Raw genomic sequence first — 23,766 nt, 5'->3', positions numbered from 1 at the left:
AGCATATTGCTAATGCTAACCAACCTTTCTGGAGTAGAGAATTTTGTCGACATTTCGGGCACTTTTTTGTACTAGCTTTTTTTTCCCCCCCCCCGTATCAACCTAAAAATCATGTTTTTTTTATACTTGCCGTCATCTTAAAAGCATGCTAACTTATTCTATGTTAGCATGCTAACATTTTATACTAGCTTTTTCCTTTGTTTTCATTTCTTTAATCCTAAAAATCATGGATTTTTATATACTCGGCGTCATCTCAAAAGCATGCTAACATTGGCATGCTAACGTTTTATACTACCTTTTTTTTTTCTCCCCGTATCAACCTAAAAATCATGTTTTTTTTATACTTGCCGTCATCTTAAAAGCATGCTAACGTATTCTATGTTAGCATGCTAACATTTTATACTAGATTTTCCTTTATTTTCATTTGTTTAATCCGACATATCATGGATTTTTATATACTCGGCGTCATCTCAAAAGCATGCTAACATTGGCATGCTAACGTTTTATACTACCTTTTTTTTTTTTTTCCCCCGCATCAACCTAAAAATCATGTTTTTTTTATACTTGCCGTCATCTTAAAAGCATGCTAACTTATTCTATGTTAGCATGCTAACATTTTATACTAGATTTTCCTTTATTTTCATTTCTTTAATCCGAAATATCACGGATTTTTATATACTTGGCGTCATCTCAAAAGCATGCTAACTTACCCTATGTCAGCATGCTAACATTGCCATGCTAACATTTTATACTAGCTTTTTTTTTATTTTATTTTTTCCCCGCATCAACCTAAAAATCATGGTTGTTGATACTTCACGTCATCTTAGAAGTATGCTCATTTATCTTGTGTTAGCTTAGCATGCTAACGCATTATACTAGCATTTTAGCTCATTTTTTGTATGTTTAACTCATGTAACGTATCTGTGAAGGTAAACAAAGACAAAGTTAGTCACATGAAAACATTGCACTTTTACAAAGATAATTATGCAGGCTTTTGATTGACACCGTCAGTGTTAGCATATTGCTAATGCTAACCAACCTTTCTGGAGTAGAGAATTTTGTCGACATTTCGGGCACTTTTTTTTTCTTCTTCTCCAGGCCACTTTAAATGATGTTACAGGCCATTTTAAATGACGTTACAGACCACTTTAAATGATGTTACAGACCACTTTAAATTACGTTACAGGCCACATTAAATGGCGTGGAAGACCATGTTGGATGACGTTACAGGCCACTTTAATGACGTTACAGACCACTTTAAATGATGTTACAGACCACTTTAAATGATGTTACAGACCACTTTAAATTATGTTACAGGCCACATTAAATGGCGTGGAAGACCATGTTGGATGACGTTACAGGCCACTTTAATGACGTTACAGACCACTTTAAATGATGTTACAGGCCACTTTAAATGACGTTACAGGCCACTTTAAATGACGTTACAGACCACTTTAAATGATGTTACAGACCACTTTAAATTACGTTACAGGCCACATTAAATGGCGTGGAAGACCATGTTGGATGACGTTACAGGCCACTTTAATGACGTCACAGACCAATTTAAATAATGTTACAGGCCACTTTAAATGACGTTACAGACCACTTTAAATGATGTTACAGACCACTTTAAATTACGTTACAGGCCACATTAAATGGCGAGGAAGACCATCTTGGATGACGTGACGGGCCAGATTTAATGAAGTGGAAGACCACATTAAATTACGTTACAGGCCACATTAAATGGCGAGGAAGACCATCTTAGATGACGTGACGGGCCAGATTTAATGAAGTGGAAGACCACATTAAATGATGTTACAGGCCACATTAAATGGCGAGGAAGACCATCTTGGATGACGTGACGGGCCAGATTTAATGAAATGGAAGACCACAATTAATTACGTTACAGGCCACTTTAAATGGCGAGGAAGACCATCTTGGATGACGTGACGGGCCAGATTTAATGAAATGGAAGACCACATTAAATGACGTTACAGGCCACAATAAATGGCGAGGAAGACCATGTTGGATGACGTGACGGGCCAGATTTAATGAAGTGGAAGACCACATTAAATGACGTTACAGGCCACAATAAATGGCGAGGAAGACCATGTTGGATGACGTGACGGGCCAGATTTAATGAAGTGGAAGACCACATTAAATGACGTTACAGGCCAAAATAAATGGCGAGGAAGACCATGTTGGATGACGTGACGGGCCAGATTTAATGAAGTGGAAGACCACATTAAATGACGTGGAAGACCACACCAAATGACGCTACAGGCCAATTTAAATGGCGTGGAAGACCATGTTGGGTGACGTAGAAGACCACGTTAAATGGTGTTACAGGCCACTTTAAATGGCGAGGAAGACCATGTTGGATGACGTGACGGGCCAGATTTAATGAAGTGGAAGACCACATTAAATGACGTGGAAGACCACACCAAATGACGCTACAGGCCACTTTAAATGGCGTGGAAGACCATGTTGGATGACGTAGAAGACCACGTTAAATGGTGTTACAGGCCACTTTAAATGGCGAGGAAGACCATGTTGGATGACGTGATGGGCCATGTTTCAATGAAGTGGAAGACCACATTAAATGACGTTACAGGCCACATTAAATGGCGAGGAAGACCATCTTGGATGACGTGACGGGTCAGATTTAATGAAATGGAAGACCACAATTAATTACGTTACAGGCCACATTAAATGGCGAGGAAGACCATCTTGGATGACGTGACGGGCCAGATTTAATGAAATGGAAGACCACATTAAATGACGTTACAGGCCACAATAAATGGCGAGGAAGACCATGTTGGATGACGTGATGGGCCATGTTTTAATGAAGTGGAAGACCACATTAAATGACGTGGAAGACCACACCAAATGACGTTACAGACCACTTTAAATGGCGTGGAAGACCATGTTGGATGACGTAGAAGACCACATTAAATGGTGTTACAGGCCACTTTAAATGGCGAGGAAGACCATGTTGGATGACGTGACGGGCCAGATTTAATGAAGTGGAAGACCACATTAAATGACGTTACAGGCCACATTAAATGGCGAGGAAGACCATCTTGGATGACGTGACGGGCCAGATTTAATGAAATGGAAGACCACATTAAATGACGTTACAGGCCACATTAAATGGCGAGGAAGACCATGTTGGATGACGTGACGGGCCAGTTTTAATGAAGTGGAAGACCACATTAAATGATGTTACAGGCCACATTAAATGGCGAGGAAGACCATCTTGGATGACGTGACGGGCCAGATTTAATGAAGTGGAAGACCACATTAAATTACGTTACAGGCCACTTTAAATGGCAAGAAAGACCATCTTGGATGACGTGACGGGCCAGATTTAATGAAATGGAAGACCACATTAAATGACGTTACAGGCCACATTAAATGGCGAGGAAGACCATGTTGAATGACGTAGACGACCACATTAAATGGTGTTACAGGCCACTTTAAATGGCGAGGAAGACCATGTTGGACGACGTGATGGGCCAGATTTAATGAAGTGGAAGACCACATTAAATTACGTTACAGGCCACTTTAAATGGCGAGAAAGACCATCTTGGATGACGTGACGGGCCAGATTTAATGAAATGGAAGACCACATTAAATGATGTTACAGGCCACATTAAATGGCGAGAAAGACCATGTTGGATGACGTGACGGGCCAGATTTAATGAAGTGGAAGACCACATTAAATGACGTGGAAGACCACACCAAATGACGCTACAGGCCACTTTAAATGGCGTCGAAGACGATGTTGGATGACGTAGAAGACCACGTTAAATGGTGTTACAGGCCACTTTCAATGGCGAGGAAGACCATGTTGGATGAGGTGACGGGCCAGCTTTAATGAAGTGGAAGACCACATTAAATGACGTTTAACACCACATTGAATTCAGGGTGGAACACATTAAATGAGGTGTATGACCACAATAAATGATGTGGCGGACCACATTAATGTGGCCCTCAGGGCCTTGAGTGTGATACATGTTGTCTAGAGGGAAAGGTGCACAAAAAAATCGTTTCACATCCGAATTGCGATGGGAATTCAACCCGATTCTAAATCGATCCATCATTTTCAAAAATGGATTCTGAATGAAATCGCCAATCGGATTATTCGGTTCCCAAAGATTCCCACCCCTACAAGATGGCTCTCATAACATTTTTAAAAAGCCTTGAACAGGTTTTATGAAAATATTCCATTTATAGTAAATAATTCCTACTTTTTGGACATTCCGGAACCAATTAGCAGTCTTTACTGAACTGCAGAATTTGATATTTTACTTTAAATATTTATATATGTAATAGTTTTATTTATTTTAATTTTTAAAAAATTATAAATGTAATCTAGTAGGTACTTAAAATTAAATGTATTGTAAATATATGTTCTGTGTTTAGGAAAAAAACAACACAAAAATAGTTACATTTTGCAATGAAATCCTAATACACCCAATTATTGCACATAATTACATCATATATTATTACATTTGATTGATTTATTGTTTGCCATATTTTCATACATTTTTTTTCATCATATTACTGTAAAGATGTTGACTATTAGATATATAAAATTAAAATAATAATCTTGCATATTTTAATGACGAACTATACAGGAATGCAACATAGTCGTGCACAAACAGGCGCTGGTGCTTGTGCGTGACGTCACCGTCTTAAAACGGTGCATTCACGTAACCGCACCTTTTTGAGCATCGCTCGACGCTGCTCTGCGGCGATCTCCCCCCTCCGCGATCACTCATGTGCGGCCATGATGCGCCGCGTCGTGACGGTGACGACGAACCGTCTTTACAATGTTTTCTTTAAAAAAAAAGAAAGAAATTCTAATCTCACCGGTGTCGGCCCGTCGAATGACGTCAGTTTAGAGCATCGTCAGCATCCCGCATCAGCACCGCGGAGGCAGGACGTCAAAGAGGAAGAAAAAAAGGAATCCGGAACGACGACGCTCTCACCACCGGAAGTAGCGTCCATCCGTCCTCGACGCGTCCTCGCCCCCGGAGCACTGCGGTGGTGGCGGCGGCCGCGCACTCGGCATCGTCACGGCAGCCAGGCGGCGGAGATGGCGCGGAGACCGGAGGTTGCCATGCGCGGGCATGCGGCCGTCTTCCCCCCTTTGCCCGCACCCGCGCGCGCACGCCCGCGTCCAATCGCCGGCGAGGATGCGGCCCGTGTGCGTTTAGGGGCCTCTCAGACTGTAGGAAAGTACACAACTCGCACCTGCTGTAAAAGTGCGTTCGAATCAATTTAATCGGTGCTTAGATTCCCAGTAACAACAATCTTATCACGTAACATGACTTTTAAACATCACAACAAAGGTAACAAGTTTAGGTAAGAAATTAATACAATACAATAGAACACAGGTGCACTTACTACTTTTACTGGGTAGGAGTAGTAAGTGCACATTTTGTGTGTACTTACTACTTTCATTGGGTAGAAGTAGTAAATACAAATATGTTCCTGGGTACTTACAACTTTACTTACTACTTTTACTGGGTAGAAGCAGGAAGTACCCATGTGTTCCTTTGTACTTACTACTTTTACAGGGTAGAAGCAGGAAGTACCCATGTGTTCCTTTGTACTTACTACTTTTACTGGGTAGAAGCAGGAAGTACCCATGTGTTCCTTTGTACTTACTACTTTTACTGGGTAGAAGCAGGAAGTACCCATGTGTTCCTTTGTACTTACTACTTTTACTGGGTAGAAGCAGGAAGTACCCACGTGTTCCTTTGTACTTACTACTTTTACTGGGTAGAAGCAGGAAGTACCCACGTGTTCCTTTGTACTTACTACTTTTACTGGGTAGAAGCAGGAAGTACCCATGTGTTCCTTTGTACTTACTACTTTTACTGGGTAGAAGCAGGAAGTACCCATGTGTTCCTTTGTACTTACTACTTTTACTGGGTAGAAGCAGGAAGTACACATGTGTTCCTTTGTACTTACTACTTTTACTGGGTAGAAGCAGGAAGTACCCATGTGTTCCTTTGTACTTACTACTTTTACTGGGTAGAAGCAGGACGTACCCATGTGTTCCTTTGTACTTACTACTTTTACTGGGTAGAAGCAGGAAGTACCCATGTGTTCCTTTGTACTTACTACTTTTACTGGGTAGAAGCAGGAAGTACCCACGTGTTCCTTTGTACTTACTACTTTTACTGGGTAGAAGCAGGAAGTACCCACGTGTTCCTTTGTACTTACTACTTTTACTGGGTAGAAGCAGGAAGTACCCATGTGTTCCTTTGTACTTACTACTTTTACTGGGTAGAAGCAGGAAGTACCCATGTGTTCCTTTGTACTTACTACTTTTACTGGGTAGAAGCAGGAAGTACCCATGTGTTCCTTTGTACTTACTACTTTTACTGGGTAGAAGCAGGAAGTACACATGTGTTCCTTTGTACTTACTACTTTTACTGGGTAGAAGCAGGAAGTACCCATGTGTTCCTTTGTACTTACTACTTTTACTGGGTAGAAGCAGGACGTACCCCTGTGTTCCTTTGTACTTACTACTTTTACTGGGTAGAAGCAGGAAGTACCCATGTGTTCCTTTGTACTCACTACTTTTACTGGGTAGAAGCAGGAAGTACCCATGTGTTCCTTTGTACTTACTACTTTTACTGGGTAGAAGCAGGAAGTACCCATGTGTTCCTTTGTACTCACTACTTTCACTGGGTGGAAGTAGTAAGTACACAGGAACACGTGTACTTACTACTGCTACCCAGTGAAAGTAGTGAGTACAGAAAACATATGTACTTACTACTTTTACTGGGTGGAAGTAGTAGGTACAAAGGAACACATGAGTACTTCCTGCTTCTACCCAGTAAAAGTAGAAAGTACAAAGGAACACATGGGTACTTCCTGCTTCTACCCAGTAAAAGTAGCAAGTACAAAGGAACACATGGGTACTTCCTGCTTCTACCCAGTAAAAGTAGAAAGTACAAAGGAACACATGGGTACTTCCTGCTTCTACCCAGTAAAAGTAGCAAGTACAAAGGAACACATGGGTACTTCCTGCTTCTACCCAGTAAAAGTAGCAAGTACAAAGGAACACATGCCTCTACCCAGTAAAAGTAGTAGGTACACAGGAACACATGTGTACTTACTACTTCTACCCAGTGGAACTAGTAAGTATACAAAACATGTGTACTTACTACATAGAATAGAATAGAATAGAATAGAAAGTACTTTATTGATCCCTGGGGGAAATTCAGCACCACAGTTTGCTCACAATAGAATAATATATTTAATAATAAATAATATAATATATTGTATATAATATAATATAATAATATAAATATATTCTACATACACTCTACACACTCTATACATCTACCCAGTAAAAGTAGTAAGTACCAACACATGGGTACTTCCTGTAAGTTGTAAGTACCCAGTAACATATTTGTATTTACTACTTATACACAATGAAAGTAGTAAGAAAAGCTGTATGTGCACAGGAAGACATGTGTACTTACCTGTAAAAGTAGTAAATAAAGTAGTAATTATACACGAACACACGCCTACTTACTACCTCTACCCAGTTAGAGTAGGAAGAAAAGTGGTACGTACAAAGGAACTCATGTGTACGTACTACTTCTACCCAGTAAAAGTAGAAAGGCACACACGTGTACTTAGTACTTCTACTCTGCAAAAGTAGTAAGTAAAATTGTAAGTACCCAGGAACATATTTGTATTTACTACTTCTACCCAATGAAAGTTGTAAGTGCACAGGCAGACATGTGTATTTACCTGTAAAAGTAGTAGGCAAAGTGGTAAATATAAATATACAGGAACACACGCCTACTTACTACCTCTACCCAGTTAGAGTAGTAAGTAAAGTGGTACGTACAAAGGAACTCATGTGTACTTACTACTTCTACCCAGTAAAACTAGTAAGTCAAGTAGTAAGCACACTATCTTCCAGTAAAAGTAGTAAGGAAGTACACAAAAACACATGTGGACTTACTACTTCTACCAAGTAAAAGTAGTAAAATGGCAAGTACACAGGAACATGTGTGTACTTACTACTTCTACCCAGTAAAAGTAGTAAGGAGAGTAGAAAGTACACATAAACACACATGTGTAGTGACTACTACCTTTCAGTAAAAGTAGTAAGGAGAACACATGTGGACTTACTACTACTACCCAGTAAAACTAGATGGTTAAATAGTAGGTACACAGGAACACATGTGTACTTACTACTTCTACCCAGTAAAACTAGTAAGTAGAGTAGTAAGTACTGACTACTATCTTCCAGTAAAAGTAGTAAGAAAGTACACAAGCACACATGTGGACTTACTATTTCTACCAAGTAAAAGTAGTAAAATAGCAAATACACAGGAACACACGTGTACTTACTACTTCTACCCAGTAAAACTAGTAAGTAAAGTAGAGTAGTAAGTACTGACTACTATCTTCCAGTAAAAGTAGTAAGAAAGTACACAAGCACACATGTGGACTTACTATTTCTACCAAGTAAAAGTAGTAAAAAAGCAAGTACACAGGAACACACGTGTACTTACTACTTCTAACCCAGTAAAACTAGTAAATACAAAGGCACACATGTACTTACTACTTATACCCAGTGAAAGTGGTAAGTACACAAAACATGTGTACTTACTACTTCTACCCAGTAAAAGTAGTAAGTACAAAGGAACACATGGGTACTTGCTGCTTCTACCCAGTAAAAGTAGTAAGTAAAATTGTAAGTACCCAGGAACATATTTGTATTTACTACTTCTACCCAATGAAAGTATTAAGAAAAAGTTGTAAGTGCAAAGGAAGACATGTGTACTTACCTGTAAAAGTAGTAAACATACAGGAACACACGCCTACTTACTAGCTCTACCCAGTTAGAGTAGTAAGTAAAGTGGTACGTACAAAGGAACCAATGTGTTCTTACTAATTCTACCCAGTAAAACTAATAAGTAGACTAGTAAGTACACAGTAACTTGTGTACTGACTACTATCTTCCAGTAAAAGTAGTAAGGAAGTACACAAGAACACGTGTGGACTTACTATATCTACCCAGTAAAAGTAGTAAATACAAAGGCACACATGTGTACTTACTACTTCTACTCAGCAAAAGTAGTAAGTACACAGGAACACATGTGTACTTACTACTTCTACCCAGTGACAGTAGTAAGTACAAAGGAACACATGGGTACTTCCTGCTTCTACCCAGTAAAAGTAATAAGTAAAGTTGTAAGTACCCAGTAACATATTTGTATTTATAACTTCTACCCAATGAAAGTAGTAAGTGCACAGGATGACATGTGTACTTAACTGTAAAAGTAGTAAGTAAAGTAGTAAACATACAGGAACACACGCCTACTTACTAGCTCTACCCAGTTAGAGGAGTAAGTAAAGTGGTACGTACAAAGGAACTAATGTGCACTTACTAATTCTACCTAATAAAACTAGTAAGTAGAGTAGTAAGTACACAGGAACTTGTGTACCGACTACTATCTTCCAGTAAAAGTAGTAAGAAAGTACACAAGCACACGTGTAGACTTACTATTCCTACCAATTAAAGTAGTAAAATAGCAAGTACACAGGAACACGTGTGTACTTACTACTTCTACCCAGTGAAAGTAGTAAATACAAAGGTACACATGTGTACTTACTACTTCTACTCAGCAAAAGTAGTAAGTACTCAGGAACACATGTGTACTTACTATTTTTACCCAGTAAAAGTAGTAAATACAAAGGCACACATGTGTACTTACTACTTCTACCCAGTAAAAGTAGTAAATACAAAGGCACACATGTGTACTTACTACTTCTACCCAGTAAAAGTAGTAAATACAAAGGCACACATGTGTACTTACTACTTCTACTCAGAAAAAGTAGTAAGTACACAGGAACACAAGTGTACTTACTACTTCTACTCAGAAAAAGTAGTAAGTACACAGGAACACACGTGTACTTACTACTTCTACCCAGGAAAAGTAGTAAATACAAAGGCACACATGTGTACTTACTACTTCTACCCAGTAAAAGTAGTAAATACAAAGGCACACATGTGTACTTACTATTTCTACTCAGCAAAAGTAGTAAGTACTCAGGAACACACGTGTACTTACTACTTCTACCCAGTAAAAGTAGTAAATACAAAGGCACACACGTGTACTTACTACTTCTACCCAGTGAAAGTAGTAAATACAAAGGCACACAAGTGTACTTACTACTTCTACTCAGAAAAAGTAGTAAGTACACAGGAACACATGTGTACTTACTACTTCTGCCCAGTGAAAGTAGTAAATACAAAGGCACACATGTGTACTTACTACTTCTACTCAGAAAAAGTAGTAAGTACACAGGAACACACGTGTACTTACTACTTCTACCAAGGAAAAGTAGTAAATACAAAGGCACACATGTGTACTTACTACTTCTACCCAGTAAAAGTAGTAAATACAAAGGCACACATGTGTACTTACTATTTCTACTCAGCAAAAGTAGTAAGTACTCAGGAACACACGTGTACTTACTACTTCTACCCAGTAAAAGTAGTAAATACAAAGGCACACATGTGTACTTACTACTTCTACCCAGTAAAAGTAGTAAATACAAAGGCACACATGTGTACTTACTACTTCTACCCAGTAAAAGTAGTAAATACAAAGGCACACATGTGTACTTACTACTTCTACTCATAAAAAGTAGTAAGTACACAGGAACACACGTGTACTTACTACTTCTACCCAGGAAAAGTAGTAAATACAAAGGCACACATGTGTACTTACTACTCCTGCCCAGTAAAAGTAGTAAATACAAAGGCACACATGTGTACTTACTACTTCTACTCAGAAAAAGTAGTAAGTACACAGGAACACACGTGTACTTACTACTTCTACCAAGGAAAAGTAGTAAATACAAAGGCACACATGTGTACTTACTACTTCTACCCAGTAAAAGTAGTAAATACAAAGGCACACATGTGTACTTACTACTTCTACCCAGTAAAAGTAGTAGTAGTCATTTGTAGAAAACGTCACCTCATGTTGATGTCATTGTTTGGTTTAGTTCTGCATGTTTACTCTGGCATGCCAGCCAGAAAGAGGGCACAGAAGACAGGAGATAGTGAATATGTTTTTCTATTTATTCATAATAGTCTAAATAGCTTTTGGATTAAATACACTTTGTTTACAAGTGCTGACAATGACAGTACATTCACTCTTAAAACAGGGACACCAAAATGACGTCGCTGTTCCTGTTGGTTTTTCTACAATGCTCCTTGTACTAAGACAAATAACTCCCAACAAAGTGTTGTCTTAAAGGAAAACTGCACTTTTTTTGTTGTGGGGGGGGGGGGGGGGGGGGGGGTGAGGAAACAAAACAAAATACATCTTTCCTTTCCCTGTGCGTTCTAAAGAGTAAAAGACTGCTAGCACGAGGTGGCTAACACAGCAGGTAATGGGGACTCACCTATAAAGCCCTCTAAAAAAACATTCCAAACACATAACACTTAATTTCCGTGCATATTAACCAAAGTAGACCATATTGTTATTGTAGGAGCTAACACAGAGGAACTACTTCTCTGTGTTACTAGCTCTCAACTTAAACCCAACAACACTGCTAGGCTGCTCTCAGCATTTTTTTTGTTTGTTTTGTTTTTACCTGAGGTCTTTTCTGAAATTCCAACAGTCTTGTGCTGAAAGATACAACAGTCTCAGTGACAGCCGATTGTTTTCCATGCTTGTGTTGACATTTGCTTTCCTTTTTGCCTTTTAACAGCTGAGGGAATTACAACCAGAAAGGTTACCTTTGAAATAAAAATGTAATACATTCTTTTCCTGGCGCTTATTTTCCATAGGTCATAAAAACATCAATAATCATCGATATCGACCCATATAAAAACACTCATATCTTGATCCAGTTTTAAGCCACATCGCCCGAACTGTGACTGTTTTATTATGTTCTATTTTGGTCAATGCGACACTTGGCAGTAGTGCTACGTGAGAACCCTCCAAGAACCTCAGGAAGAACTAACTATCACTACTTTTGTCTACGCACCGTGTGAAATCAATGTGCTCAGGAAATAAATTACAGTAATGCTTAAAAAGGACACATAGTGCAAATATTACATGTGCCTGTTACTACATGGTTACAGCTTGTACATAAAACTTTGTTGTTTTTTTTAGACGGACGTATAGGCTGCCAAATTCCCTACCTGGATCGCACAAAAAGGGTAAAGATGTGTGTTCCGGCCTCACATAGGGACTGTGGGGGAAATTATAACACAATGAACAGTTTTCCTTTAAAATAAATACAGCCTCATGACACTCAACAAACACAAAATGATTTGTAAATAGATTTTGGGGGTATTAAATCGTATCAGTTTACGTGAATTTACTTCAGACTAAACGTATGCATGACAGCTGGAAGAAATCACATGCTTACCAATTTGACTTTGAATGGGCACGGAATAATCCGCTGACAAACTGTCATGTCCACAATTAGAAGTACAGTCAAACCTTGGTTTTCGTATGCAGGAAATACAAATAAACAAAACATTAATTCGTATTGGTCGACTGGGCAGCTTTTTTTTTTACTATTGTACCAATAAAAAAAACATTGGTATCCCTTTTTGTATGCTTTACTTTAATCATTTAATCAATCAATCAAAGTTTATTTGTAGCCCAGGGGTCTGCAACTTGTGGCTCTGGCTTTTCTCCACCCCCAGATTAAGAAAGGTTTGCATTTTTTTAAAAAGAGCTCTATAATTTTAGATTGTCTGTGAGGCCGTGAATTCACAAAAGGCAAGTGAAAGACTCTGGAACCCTGTGTTTGGTTTATCTTCTCAGGTGTGGAACCCCTTGGATCGGGGGTCAGCAACCTGCGGCTCTTTAGCGCCGTCCTAGTGGCTCACTGGAGCATTTAAAAAAAAAAAAAGATGGAGGAAAATTTATATTTTTTTGTTTTAGTATGGTTTTTGTTTGAGGACAACATGACACAAACCTTCCCAATTGTTGGAAAGCCCACTGTTTAATATGAGTATTTGGTCAACATCGTTTTGTCCTACTAATATCGGCGGTTCTTGAACTCACCATAGTGTGGACTGTGACGTAACAGTTTGTTGACATGTCAAGTATTCCAATTGTTACAAAGTCCACTGTTTAATATGAGTATTTGGTGAACATCGTTTTGTCCTACTAATATCGGCGGTTCTTGAACTCACCATAGTGTGGACTGTGACGCAACAGTTTGTTGACATGTCAAATCTTCCAATTGTTAGAAAGCCCACTGTTTAATATGAGTGTTTGGTGAACATCTTTTTGTCCTACTAATTTCGGCGGTTCTTGAACTCACCATAGTGTGGACTGTGACGCAACAGTTTGTTGACATGTCAAATCTTCCAATTGTTAGAAAGCCCACTGTTTAATATGAGTATTTGGTGAACATCTTTTTGTCCTACTAATTTCGGTGGTTCTTGAACTCACCATAGTGTGGACTGTGACGCAACAGTTTGTTGACATGTCAAATCTTCCAATTGTTAAAAAGCCCACTGTTTAATATGAGTATTTGGTCAACATCGTTTTGTCCTACTAATTTCGACGGTTCTTGAACTCACCATAGTGTGGACTGTGACGCAACAGTTTGTTGACATGTCAAATCTTCCAATTGTTAGAAAGCCCACTGTTTAATATGAGTATTCGGTCAACATCCTTTTGTCCTACTAATTGCGGCGGTTCATGAACTCACCGTAGTGTGGACTGTGACGCAACAGTTTGTTGACATGTCAAATCTTGCAATTGTTACAAAGCCCACTGTTCAATATGAGTATTTGGTCAACATCGTTTTGTCTTACTAATTTCGGCGGTTCTTGAACTCACCATAGTGCGGACTCTGACACAACAGTTTGTTGACATGTCAAATCTTCCAATTGTTAGAAAGCCCACTGTTTAATATGAGTATTTGGTCAACATCCTTTTGCCTTACTAATTTTGGCGGTTCTTGAACTCACCATAGTGTGGACTCTGACACAACAGTTTGTTTACATGACAAATCTTCCAATTGTTAAAAAGCCCACTGTTCAATATCAGTATTTGGTGAACATCGTTTTGTCCTACTAATTTCGACGGTTCTTGAACTCACCATAGTGTGGACTGTGACACAACAGTTTGTTGACATGTCAAATCTTCCAATTGTTACAAAGTCCACTGTGTAATATGAGTATTTGGTCAACATCCTTTTGTCCTACTCATTTTGGCGGTTCTTGAACGCACCATAGTGCGGACTGTGACGCAACAGTTTGTTGACATGTCAAATCTTCCAATTGTTAGAAAGCCCACTGTTTAATATGAGTCTTTGGTGAACATCGTTTTGTCCTACTAATTTTGGCGGTTCTTGAACTCACCATAGTGCGGACTGTGACGCAACAGTTTGTTTACATATAGAAACTTCCAATTGTTAGAAAGCCCACTGTTTAATATAAGTATTTGCTGAACATCATTTTGTCCAACTAATTTCGGCGGTTCTTGAACTCGCCATAGCGTGGACTGTGACGCAACAGTTTGTTGACATGTCAAATCTTCCAATTGTTACAAAGTCCACTGTGTAATATGAGTATTTGGTCAACATCCTTTTGTCCTACTCATTTTGGCGGTTCTTGAACTCACCATAGTGCGGAGTGTGACACAACAGTTTGTTGACATGTCAAATCTTCCAATTGTTAGAAAGCCCACTGTGTAATATGAGTATTGGGTCAACATCGTTTTGTCCAACTAATTTCGGCGGTTCTTGAACGCACCATAGTGCGGACTGTGACACAACAGTTTGTTTACATGTAGAAACTTCCAATTGTTAGAAAGCCCACTGTTCAATATGAGTATTTGGTCAACATCGTTTTGTCCTACTCATTTCGGCGGTTCTTGAACTCACCATAGTGCGGACTGTGACGCAACAGTTTGTTGACATGTCAAATCTTCCACTCCGTCTTTGTCTCGTTTTGTCCACCAAAAGTTTTATGCTGTGCCCGGCCCAAAATGATTTACTTCTGGGGGAAAACTGCTTGGGGTTTTCATGCATTTTTGTTTTGGTCTGACTTTTTGAGAGGGATTACCAACAAAAAAACAAGGCTTGACTGTGTTTATGTTTATGCAAGAACATCACAAAAGTGCTTAAGACAATAAAAGCCCTACAGTGGCCTGTCTGGTCCAAACAAAAAATCACAGGAAAAACACAAGGCCAATATATTAATAATAATAGGAGTAAATATACCCTGTTGTTTTAAAAAGTTCTATATTAAAATATATCATTGAAAATATATTACTTTGATTAATTAGTAAGACATTTAAAATGAGATCTGATTTGTATTTTCATTAAGGTGACTTTGGCATTTGGAAAGAATCGCTATTGCACCTCCGGGAAATGTAAAGTTTATTAAAAATGTTTTTATATAAAGTGAAGTGTTTTTCGTATTGCACTTCAAAATCATTTGCTCGCACAAAAAAAGCATCGCTGCTCAAGTACTTACACGCAGACTTAGCATTTTATGCTAAAGCGTTAGCGTTTTGACTCGTACATTTTGCGATAAATCGTCTCCGATTATTTCTGCAACTGTTTCCATCCGCCTTAAATATTTACATCTATTTTTGACATGAATGTGAGCATCAGTTTGAAGGTGTAACAATATCTAAAAAGCAGTAGGAAACCATACCGCAGGTCACGAAAATATATATTTTTTAAAGTGTATATATATATATATACATACATACATACATATATATGCATACACACATATATACATACATATATATGTATGTGTGTATATATATGTATGTGTATATATATATATATGTTTATATATATATATATATATATATATATATATATATATATATATATATATATATATATATATATATATATATATATATATATATATATGTATATATATATATATATATATACATATATATGTATACATACATATATATTAGGGCTGCAACAACTAATCGATTAAAATCGATTATAAAAATAGTTGCCGATTAATTTAGTCATCGATTCGTTGGATCAATGCTATGCGCATGCGCAGAGGCAATTTTTTATTTTTTTTAAAAAATATTATTTTATTTTTTAATAAACCTTTATTTATAAACTGCAACATGTACAAACAGCTGAGAAACAATAATCAAAATAATTATGGTGCCAGTATGCTGGTTTTTTTCAATAAAATACTGGAAAGGATAGAAATGTAGTTTGTCTCTTTTATCCGATTATTAATCGATCAATCGAAGCAATAATCGACAGATTAATCGATTATCACATTAATCGTTAGTTGCAGCCCTAATATATATGTATATATATATATATATATATATATATATATATATATATATATATACACATACATACATATATATATATATACACATATATACATATATATATACACATAAATATGTACATATACACATATACATACATACATACATATATACACATAAATATATACACATATACATACATACATATATATATACACATAAATATATACATATATACACATATACATACATACATATATATATATATATACAAACACCTTCTCATTCAATGCATGTTCTTTATTTTCATGACTATTTACATTGTAGATTGTCACATCAAAACTATGAATGAACACATGTGGAGTTACGTACTTAACAATAAAAAGGTGAAATAACTGAAAACACGTTTTATATTCCAGTTTCTTCGAAATATCCACCCTTCGCTCTGATTACCGCTTTGCACACTCTTGGTATTCTCTCCATGGGCTTCAAAAGGTAGTTTCCACTTCACAGGTGTGCCTTATCAGGGTTGATTCGTGGAATTTCTTGCTTTATCAATGGGGTTGTGATCATCAGTTGTGTTGTGAATGAGAAGGTGTGGCCAAACTTTTGGCCTGTACTATATACTGTATATATATATAAATATATATATATATGTATATTTACATATAAATGATTCCCCCGTTCAAGTGCAGAATATTTCTCCTAATTTGTCACATGCCGTTTTTCTTAACATGATTGAATGTTGATTCTTTTAGTTGTATAAAGTTTACCTTAAATTTCTTTAAAAATCTTTTTTAAAAACTATACATTAGTTTTTGTAAAGTTGTGATTGTATTGACAAAATAGTGTTGCACTTCTTCCCTGCTGTACGCACATAGATGCCAAATAAGTTTAGTTTTTTTTTTTTTTACAAACAATGATTATCAGCGCCCCATTGTCTTTTTTTTTGTTTTGTTTTTTTGTTGCAGCTTACTAATAAGCCCGATAGTAAAAAGTGTCAGTCTAAAACACAACAGTCTTTAGGTTCTACAAAAATAGCCACATTCATTTTTTTCCCCTCCTTGTTAAAAACTACACAAATATATATATTTTAAAAATATATCACACTAATGCTAGCGAGTGCAAACGCTGCCGGATTTCATCTGGCAGACTTGACGGGATTAAAAAAGGGATTTCTAAGGAGAAAACTACACATCCAGTGTAGATGTGGTGGTGTCGCTACCGACTACCTGTGAAAGACCCGCTGGACGCGTCATCGTACCACCAGACAGGAGACGCAGAGTTCCGAGGGCCCGATGCAGTCGTGGTGGCAGAAGGCGCCGCATCCTTTGCACATGATCATGGCCTTCAGCCGGCAGTAGCACGTGGACTGCATGTTGTCCTCCATGTTGGGGCCCTTCATGAAGGCCGGCTCGGGCGACATCTGGCTCTGGCCGACGGAGTTACCGGCGGGTATGGTGGTGACCGTCACCGAGAAAGACATGACGCTGCCGGCGTCCGACGGGGAGGGCGTGGCGGCGGCGGCGACGACCCCCTGAGAACTGCGATTCCAAGCGTGAGGTACGGACATGCTGATGGTCCCGCCGTAACGGGGCGCCGCGGTTTCCTGATGGCGCTGGTGAACGGAGTCATTAATGAGGAGGTATGGCTCGGATTTCCCTCGATTGCTATTGCAGAGTTCAAGTTGTTTGCGGCCTGACTGGCAGTAGAGGGCGTTGCTGCCGGTGCTGATACCACCGTCCTCGGTTTTGATGTCGGAGCGAAGCGGGATGCTCCCTGCGTCCTCGCTCTGGCTTACAGTCACCGTCTCCTCTTTGCCATCGCCATCTTCCCTTTTAAGGCCGCACACATTCGGGAGGACGGACTGGTGACGGCGTTTGCTCTCCGACCCGCGGCCATACGTGGACACGTTGAGGAGGTAGTGTCCCGACATGGCGGGCCTTGGTGTCCTCTTACGACCCAGGGAGCCGACAGACATCCAGGGTCGGTCCTGGTGCTGGTCTCCGTGAGTGGTTTGATGGGGTTTGTACAGCAGCGACTGAGGAGACGGTCTCTGCTGGACTTTCTTCTCCATGAGAGTCTGAAGAATCTGCTCCTGAGTGTCTCTGTCGGGAGGTCTGGGGTAGTCGGAGAAGGCCCAGCTTGAGGTGGCGTGCTGCTGGTGGTCAGGATCACCAGCAGTCTTCAACTTACTAGATTGAACGTTGGCCTTCACCTCCATCTTGGTGAGGGGTTTCGGGAGGATCTGCTCCAAAGGAACCTCTTTGCCTTGAAGAAGCCTCGTGACCAGTGGATTGTTCGCAGGGATACAAGAGGCGGTCCGGGTGGAATGCACAGACACTGCTGGCTCAAGACTACTGTTCTGCTCGGAGGGACTTGGACCGAGTGGACCAACAGGATCCTGTTGGCAAGAAGGAGCTGTGCTGGTGTCGGCTGATAACCTGGCCGAGGACGGCGGAGATGCCGGGCCGAGACCCGGGGACGGCAAAGGCGCGGCTTCTCTGGAGGCGGCGGCAGCCGCGGCTCGCTGTGCCCGCGCCAGCTGGGCCTTGGCTTTGATGTCGGCCAAAGTGCGAGCTCCCGTACGAGCCGGGGAGGGGAGAGGCGTCCTCGGTGACACGGGGACGGGAAGAATTCTTGACACGGGGATCTGCAGAGAGACAATAAAGCAGGGATGTCAAAGTGGTTTTCATTGAGGGCCATTGATTGATTGAGACTTTTATTAGTAGGTTGCACAGTGAAGTACATATTCCGTACAATTGACCACTAAATGGTAACACCCGAATAAGTTTTTCAACTTGTTTAAGTCGGGGTCCACTTAAATTGATTCATGATACAGATATATACTATCAGATATATACTATCATCATAATACAGTCATCACACAAGATAATCACATTGAATTATTTACAATCCGGGGTGTGGAGGGGGGGGGGGGGGGGGGTTAGGTTTGGTTGTTATCATCAGACATCAACAATTGAAAACAGAAAAAAGGATATTGGAACAGTGTAGGACAGGGGTCACCAACGCGGTGCCCGCGGGCACCAGGTAGCCCGTAAGGACCAGATGAGTAGCCCGCTGGCCTGTTCTAAAAATAGCTCAAATAGCAGCACTTACCAGTGAGCTGCCTCTATTTTTTAAATGTTATTTATTTACTAGCAAGCTGGTCTCGCTTTGCTCGACATTTTTAATTCTAAGAGAGACAAAACTCAAATAGAATTTGAAAATCCAAGAAAATATTTTAAAGACTTGGTCTTCACTTGTTTAAATAAAGTCATTTATTTTTTTACTTTGCTTCTTATAACTTTCAGAAAGACAATTTTAGAGAAAAAATACAACCTTAAAAATGATTTCGAATTTTTAAACACATATACCTTTTTACCTTTTGAATTCCTTCCTCTTATTTCCTGACAATTTAAATCAATGTTCAAGTAAATTTATTTTTTTTATTGTAAAGAATAATAAATACATTTTAATTTAATTCTTCATTTTAGCTTCTGTTTTTTCGACGAAGAATATTTGTGAAATATTTCTTCAAACTTATTATGATTAAAATTCAAAAAAGTTATTCTGGCAAATCTAGAAAATCTGTAGAATCAAATTTAAATCTTATTTCAAAGTCTTTGAATTTCTTTAAAAAAAAAATTTGTTCTGGAAAATCTAGAAGAAATAATGATTTGTCTTTGTTAGAAATATAGCTTGGTCCAATTTGTTATATATTCTAACAAAGTGCAGATTGGATTTTAACCTATTTAAAACATGTCATCAAAATTCCAAAATTAATCTTAATCAGGAAAAAATACTAATGATGTTCCATAAATTATTTTTTTAATTTTTTCAAAAAGATTCGAATTAGCTAGTTTTTCTCTTCTTTTTTTCGGTTGAATTTTGAATTTTAAAGAGTCGAAATTGAAGATAAACTATGTTTCAAAATTTAATTGTCATTTTTTTCGTGTTTTCTCCTCTTTTAAACCGTTCAATTAAGTGTAAATATCATTAATTATTAATAAGAACATAGAGTTAAAGGTAAATTGAGCAAATTGGCTATTTCTGGCAATTTATTTAAGTGTGTATCAAACTGGTAGCCCTTCGCATTAATCAGTACCCAAGAAGTAGCTCTTGGTTTCAAAAAGGTTGGTGACCCCTGGTGTAGGATATGGACAGCAGGTAGTGGAGAGAGAGAGAGAGAGAGAGAGAGAGAGAGAGAGAGAGAGAGAGAGAGGGGGAGAGAGAGAGAGAGAGAGAAAAAAGAGAGAGAGCGAGAGAGAGAAAGAGAGAGAGAGAGAGAGAGAGAGAGATCAGAAGGCATAAGAAAAGGTATCTGCATTTGATTGTTTACATTTGATTATTAACAATCCGGGGAGGGTGTTAGTTTAGGGTTGTAGCTGCCTGGAGGTGAACTTTTTGGAGTAGTGGGGGGGAGAGAGAGAGAGAGAGAGAGAGAGAGAGAGAGAGAGAGAGAGAGAGAGAGAGAGAGAGAGAGAGAGAGAGATCAGAAGGCATAAGAAAAGGTATCTGCATTTGATTGTTTACATTTGATTATTAACAATCCGGGGAGGGTGTTAGTTTAGGGTTGTAGCTGCCTGGAGGTGAACTTTTTGGTGTAGTGGGGGAGAGAGAGAGAGAGAGAGAGAGAGAGAGAGAGAGAGAGAGAGAGAGAGAGAGAGAGAGAGAGAGAGAGAGAGAGAGAGAGATCAGAAGGCATAAGAAAAGGTATCTGCATTTGATTGTTTACATTTGATTATTAACAATCCGGGGAGGGTGTTAGTTTAGGGTTGTAGCTGCCTGGAGGTGAACTTTTATTGCGGTTTTGAAGGAGGATAGAGATGCCCTTTCTTTTACACCTGTTGGGAGCGCATTCCACATTGATGTGGCATAGAAAGAGAATGAGTTAAGACCTTTGTTAGTTCGGAATCTGGGTTTAACATGGTTAGTGGAGCTCCCCCTGGTGTTGTGGTTATGGCGGTCAATTACGTTAAGGAAGTAGTTTGACATGTACTTCGGTATCAGGGAGGTGTAGCGGATTTTATAGACTAGGCTCAGTGCAAGTTGTTTTACTCTGTCCTCCACCCTGAGCCAGCCCACTTTAGAGAAGTGGGTAGGAGTGAGGTGGGATCTGGGGTGGAGGTCTAGAAGTAATCTGACTAGCTTGTTCTGGGATGTTTGGAGTTTAGATTTGAGGGTTTTGGAGGTGCTAGGGTACCAGGAGGTGCATGCGTAATCGAAAAAGGTTTGGCCATATTGCAGTTATGGCTGCCATCAGTGAATAATGTATGAATTTGCCTCTGGATTTCATTATTAATTGTGTGAATGCTCCAAAACATTCACACATATGGTTTTCTACACCAAAATTTGTCTATTTATTATTATTATTAAGGCTGAAACGACGCGTCGACGTAGTCGACGTCATCGGTTATGTAAATACGTCGACGCCGTTTTTGTGCGTCGACGCGTCGCATAATTACGTCACACTACCGTCATGGCGGAGCGCAAAGCAGACTGTGCGAGGGAGGGGAAAAACGCACGCCAAAAGTCGTCAAAAGTGTGGGAGTATTTCAATACACAGCCTAATAATGTTGTTGTATGCACACTGTGTCGAGCGGAAATGGCCTATCATAGCAGCACAACGGCTATGAACGAACATTTGAAAAGAAACCCATCAACCATCAACTAGTCAATCGTCCGCGTTAGCATACGTTGTCATCATTACACAAAAACATGAATGTGTCATTTGTATCTGCTAGGGGTGTAACGGTATGTGTTTTGTATTGAACCGTTTCGGTACGAGGCTTTCGGTTCGGTACGGGGGTGTACCGAACGAGTTTCTAAGCTAAAGCTAACTTTAGCTGCTAAAGTCTTAACAAGTTGCTTTGCTTCTCTGCCTTTGTCTCAGCACGCAGCATTGTCCCACCCATACAACCATCTGATTGGTACACACGCAGCATTGTCCCACCCACACAACCATCTGATTGGTACACACGAAGCATCATCAGCCAATCAGCAGTGCGTATTCAGAGCGCATGTAGTCAGCGCTTCAGCGTGGAGCAGATAGGTGTTTAGCAGGTGAGCATCAGGCAGCGGACTCTCCCCAAATGATAATAAACACCTCTCAGTGAACTACTAGTAACATCACTATGAGCCCGTTGACCTACTAGAAACTTAAACTGCAGCTCAGCTCGCTCGCAATCCTGGTTTGAGGTGAAGGCTAATTACCTCTCAGTTCCAGCCACATCGACCCCTTCTGAGCGCCTATTTTCAGCTGCTGGTAATATTGTAAACAAGAAAAGAAGCAAAGCAAGTAGACATGCTAACCTTTCTTCATTACAACTGTTAGTCACTCACTGGAATGAGTAGAATTGGTTATTGTGTACTGTGTTGGACTGGATGTTTATTTTGCACATTTTAAAAGCAATACTTAATGTTTACAGTGCTCCAGAATATTTAGATTGGCACTTTTTTGTATTGGATGTTTATCTTTATTTTTGCACATTTTAGCAAATAAGCAATACTTTCACTTTTGTTGAAATGTTTACACTGTTGTTACAGAATATTTCGTTTTGCACTTTTTTGTATTGGATGTTTATCTTTATTTTTGCACATTTTAAAACAAAATAAGCAATACTTTTACTTTTGAAATGCTTATACTATTTCAGAATATTAAGATTTGCACTGGATGTTTACTTTTATATTTGCACATTAAAAAGCAAATAAGCTACTTTTAATTTTGTTAAATGTTAAAAGTTTTAAATGTTTACATTGTTACAGAATATTTTGTCATGTTGTTGTCAATGTTGACTGAGTGGCCATACTTTTTTTTTTTGTAAATAAAAGCCATGCCTTTTGAAAAAACTGTCCTACTTTTATTTTTTCATCTTCATTTTAAATAAAATAAAATAAAAAATAATCGGTAAAAGGAAAAATAATCTATAGATTAATCGAAAAAATAATCTATAGATTAACCGATTAATCGAAAAAATAATCTATAGATTAATCGATAGAAAAATAATCTTAGCTGCAGCCTTAATTATTATTATTCTCCAGATTTTGGCTCCACAATTTCACCCGATTCAAAACATTCCAACTTCAAACTGTTCAGCCTATTCGGGAATCGCAGGCTTTCCCTTGACAAATTCAAAAAATTCCCAGAATTCCAGGTTTTCAGGGGCATTTTTCCCATTCAAAATGAATTGGCCATTTTTTTTCAAACTTCCACCATTTCCACGTTTTTCAACCGATTCAAACCATTCCACCTTCAACACGTTCCACCCTTCTGAAAATTCAAACTATAATTTTTCCAAGTTCAAAAACAGTCCAGGAATTCCCAGAATTTCTGGTTTTCCAAAGCCCTATTTCCACCCTTTTTTTTTCAACAATTCTAAAAAAAACCACCCAGATTTTCCATAGTTCCTTTTTTTTTGTATTTTCCCCATTCAAAATGAATTGGCCATTTTTT

The 23,766-nt window shown here is 38.9% G+C and overlaps 2 protein-coding genes across 4 annotated transcripts in view; both read right to left on the bottom strand.

The window, feature by feature from the left end:
• dtnbb (dystrobrevin, beta b) overlaps positions 1-5,100 on the bottom strand; it is a 48,597-nt gene extending 43,497 nt beyond the window's left edge. For both annotated transcript variants that reach the window (XM_062043147.1, XM_062043149.1), the window contains exon 1: positions 4,879-5,100. The gene's annotated coding sequence lies outside the window, so the exon portion shown is untranslated. The remainder of the gene's footprint in view (positions 1-4,878) is intronic.
• Positions 5,101-16,596: 11,496 nt separating this feature from the next.
• Positions 16,597-23,766, bottom strand: part of asxl2 (ASXL transcriptional regulator 2) — a 41,852-nt gene continuing 34,682 nt past the window's right edge. For both annotated transcript variants that reach the window (XM_062043145.1, XM_062043146.1), the window contains one exon: positions 16,597-18,963. In XM_062043145.1, the coding sequence (XP_061899129.1) occupies positions 17,566-18,963 (1,398 nt within the window). In that variant the 3' untranslated portion in view covers positions 16,597-17,565. The remainder of the gene's footprint in view (positions 18,964-23,766) is intronic.

Source organism: Entelurus aequoreus, linkage group LG03, assembly GCF_033978785.1.
Source record: "Entelurus aequoreus isolate RoL-2023_Sb linkage group LG03, RoL_Eaeq_v1.1, whole genome shotgun sequence".
Lineage (NCBI taxonomy): Eukaryota > Metazoa > Chordata > Actinopteri > Syngnathiformes > Syngnathidae > Entelurus > Entelurus aequoreus.
Note: the sequence above shows the minus strand (reverse complement) of the source record. Positions and strands in the feature narration are given on the sequence as shown.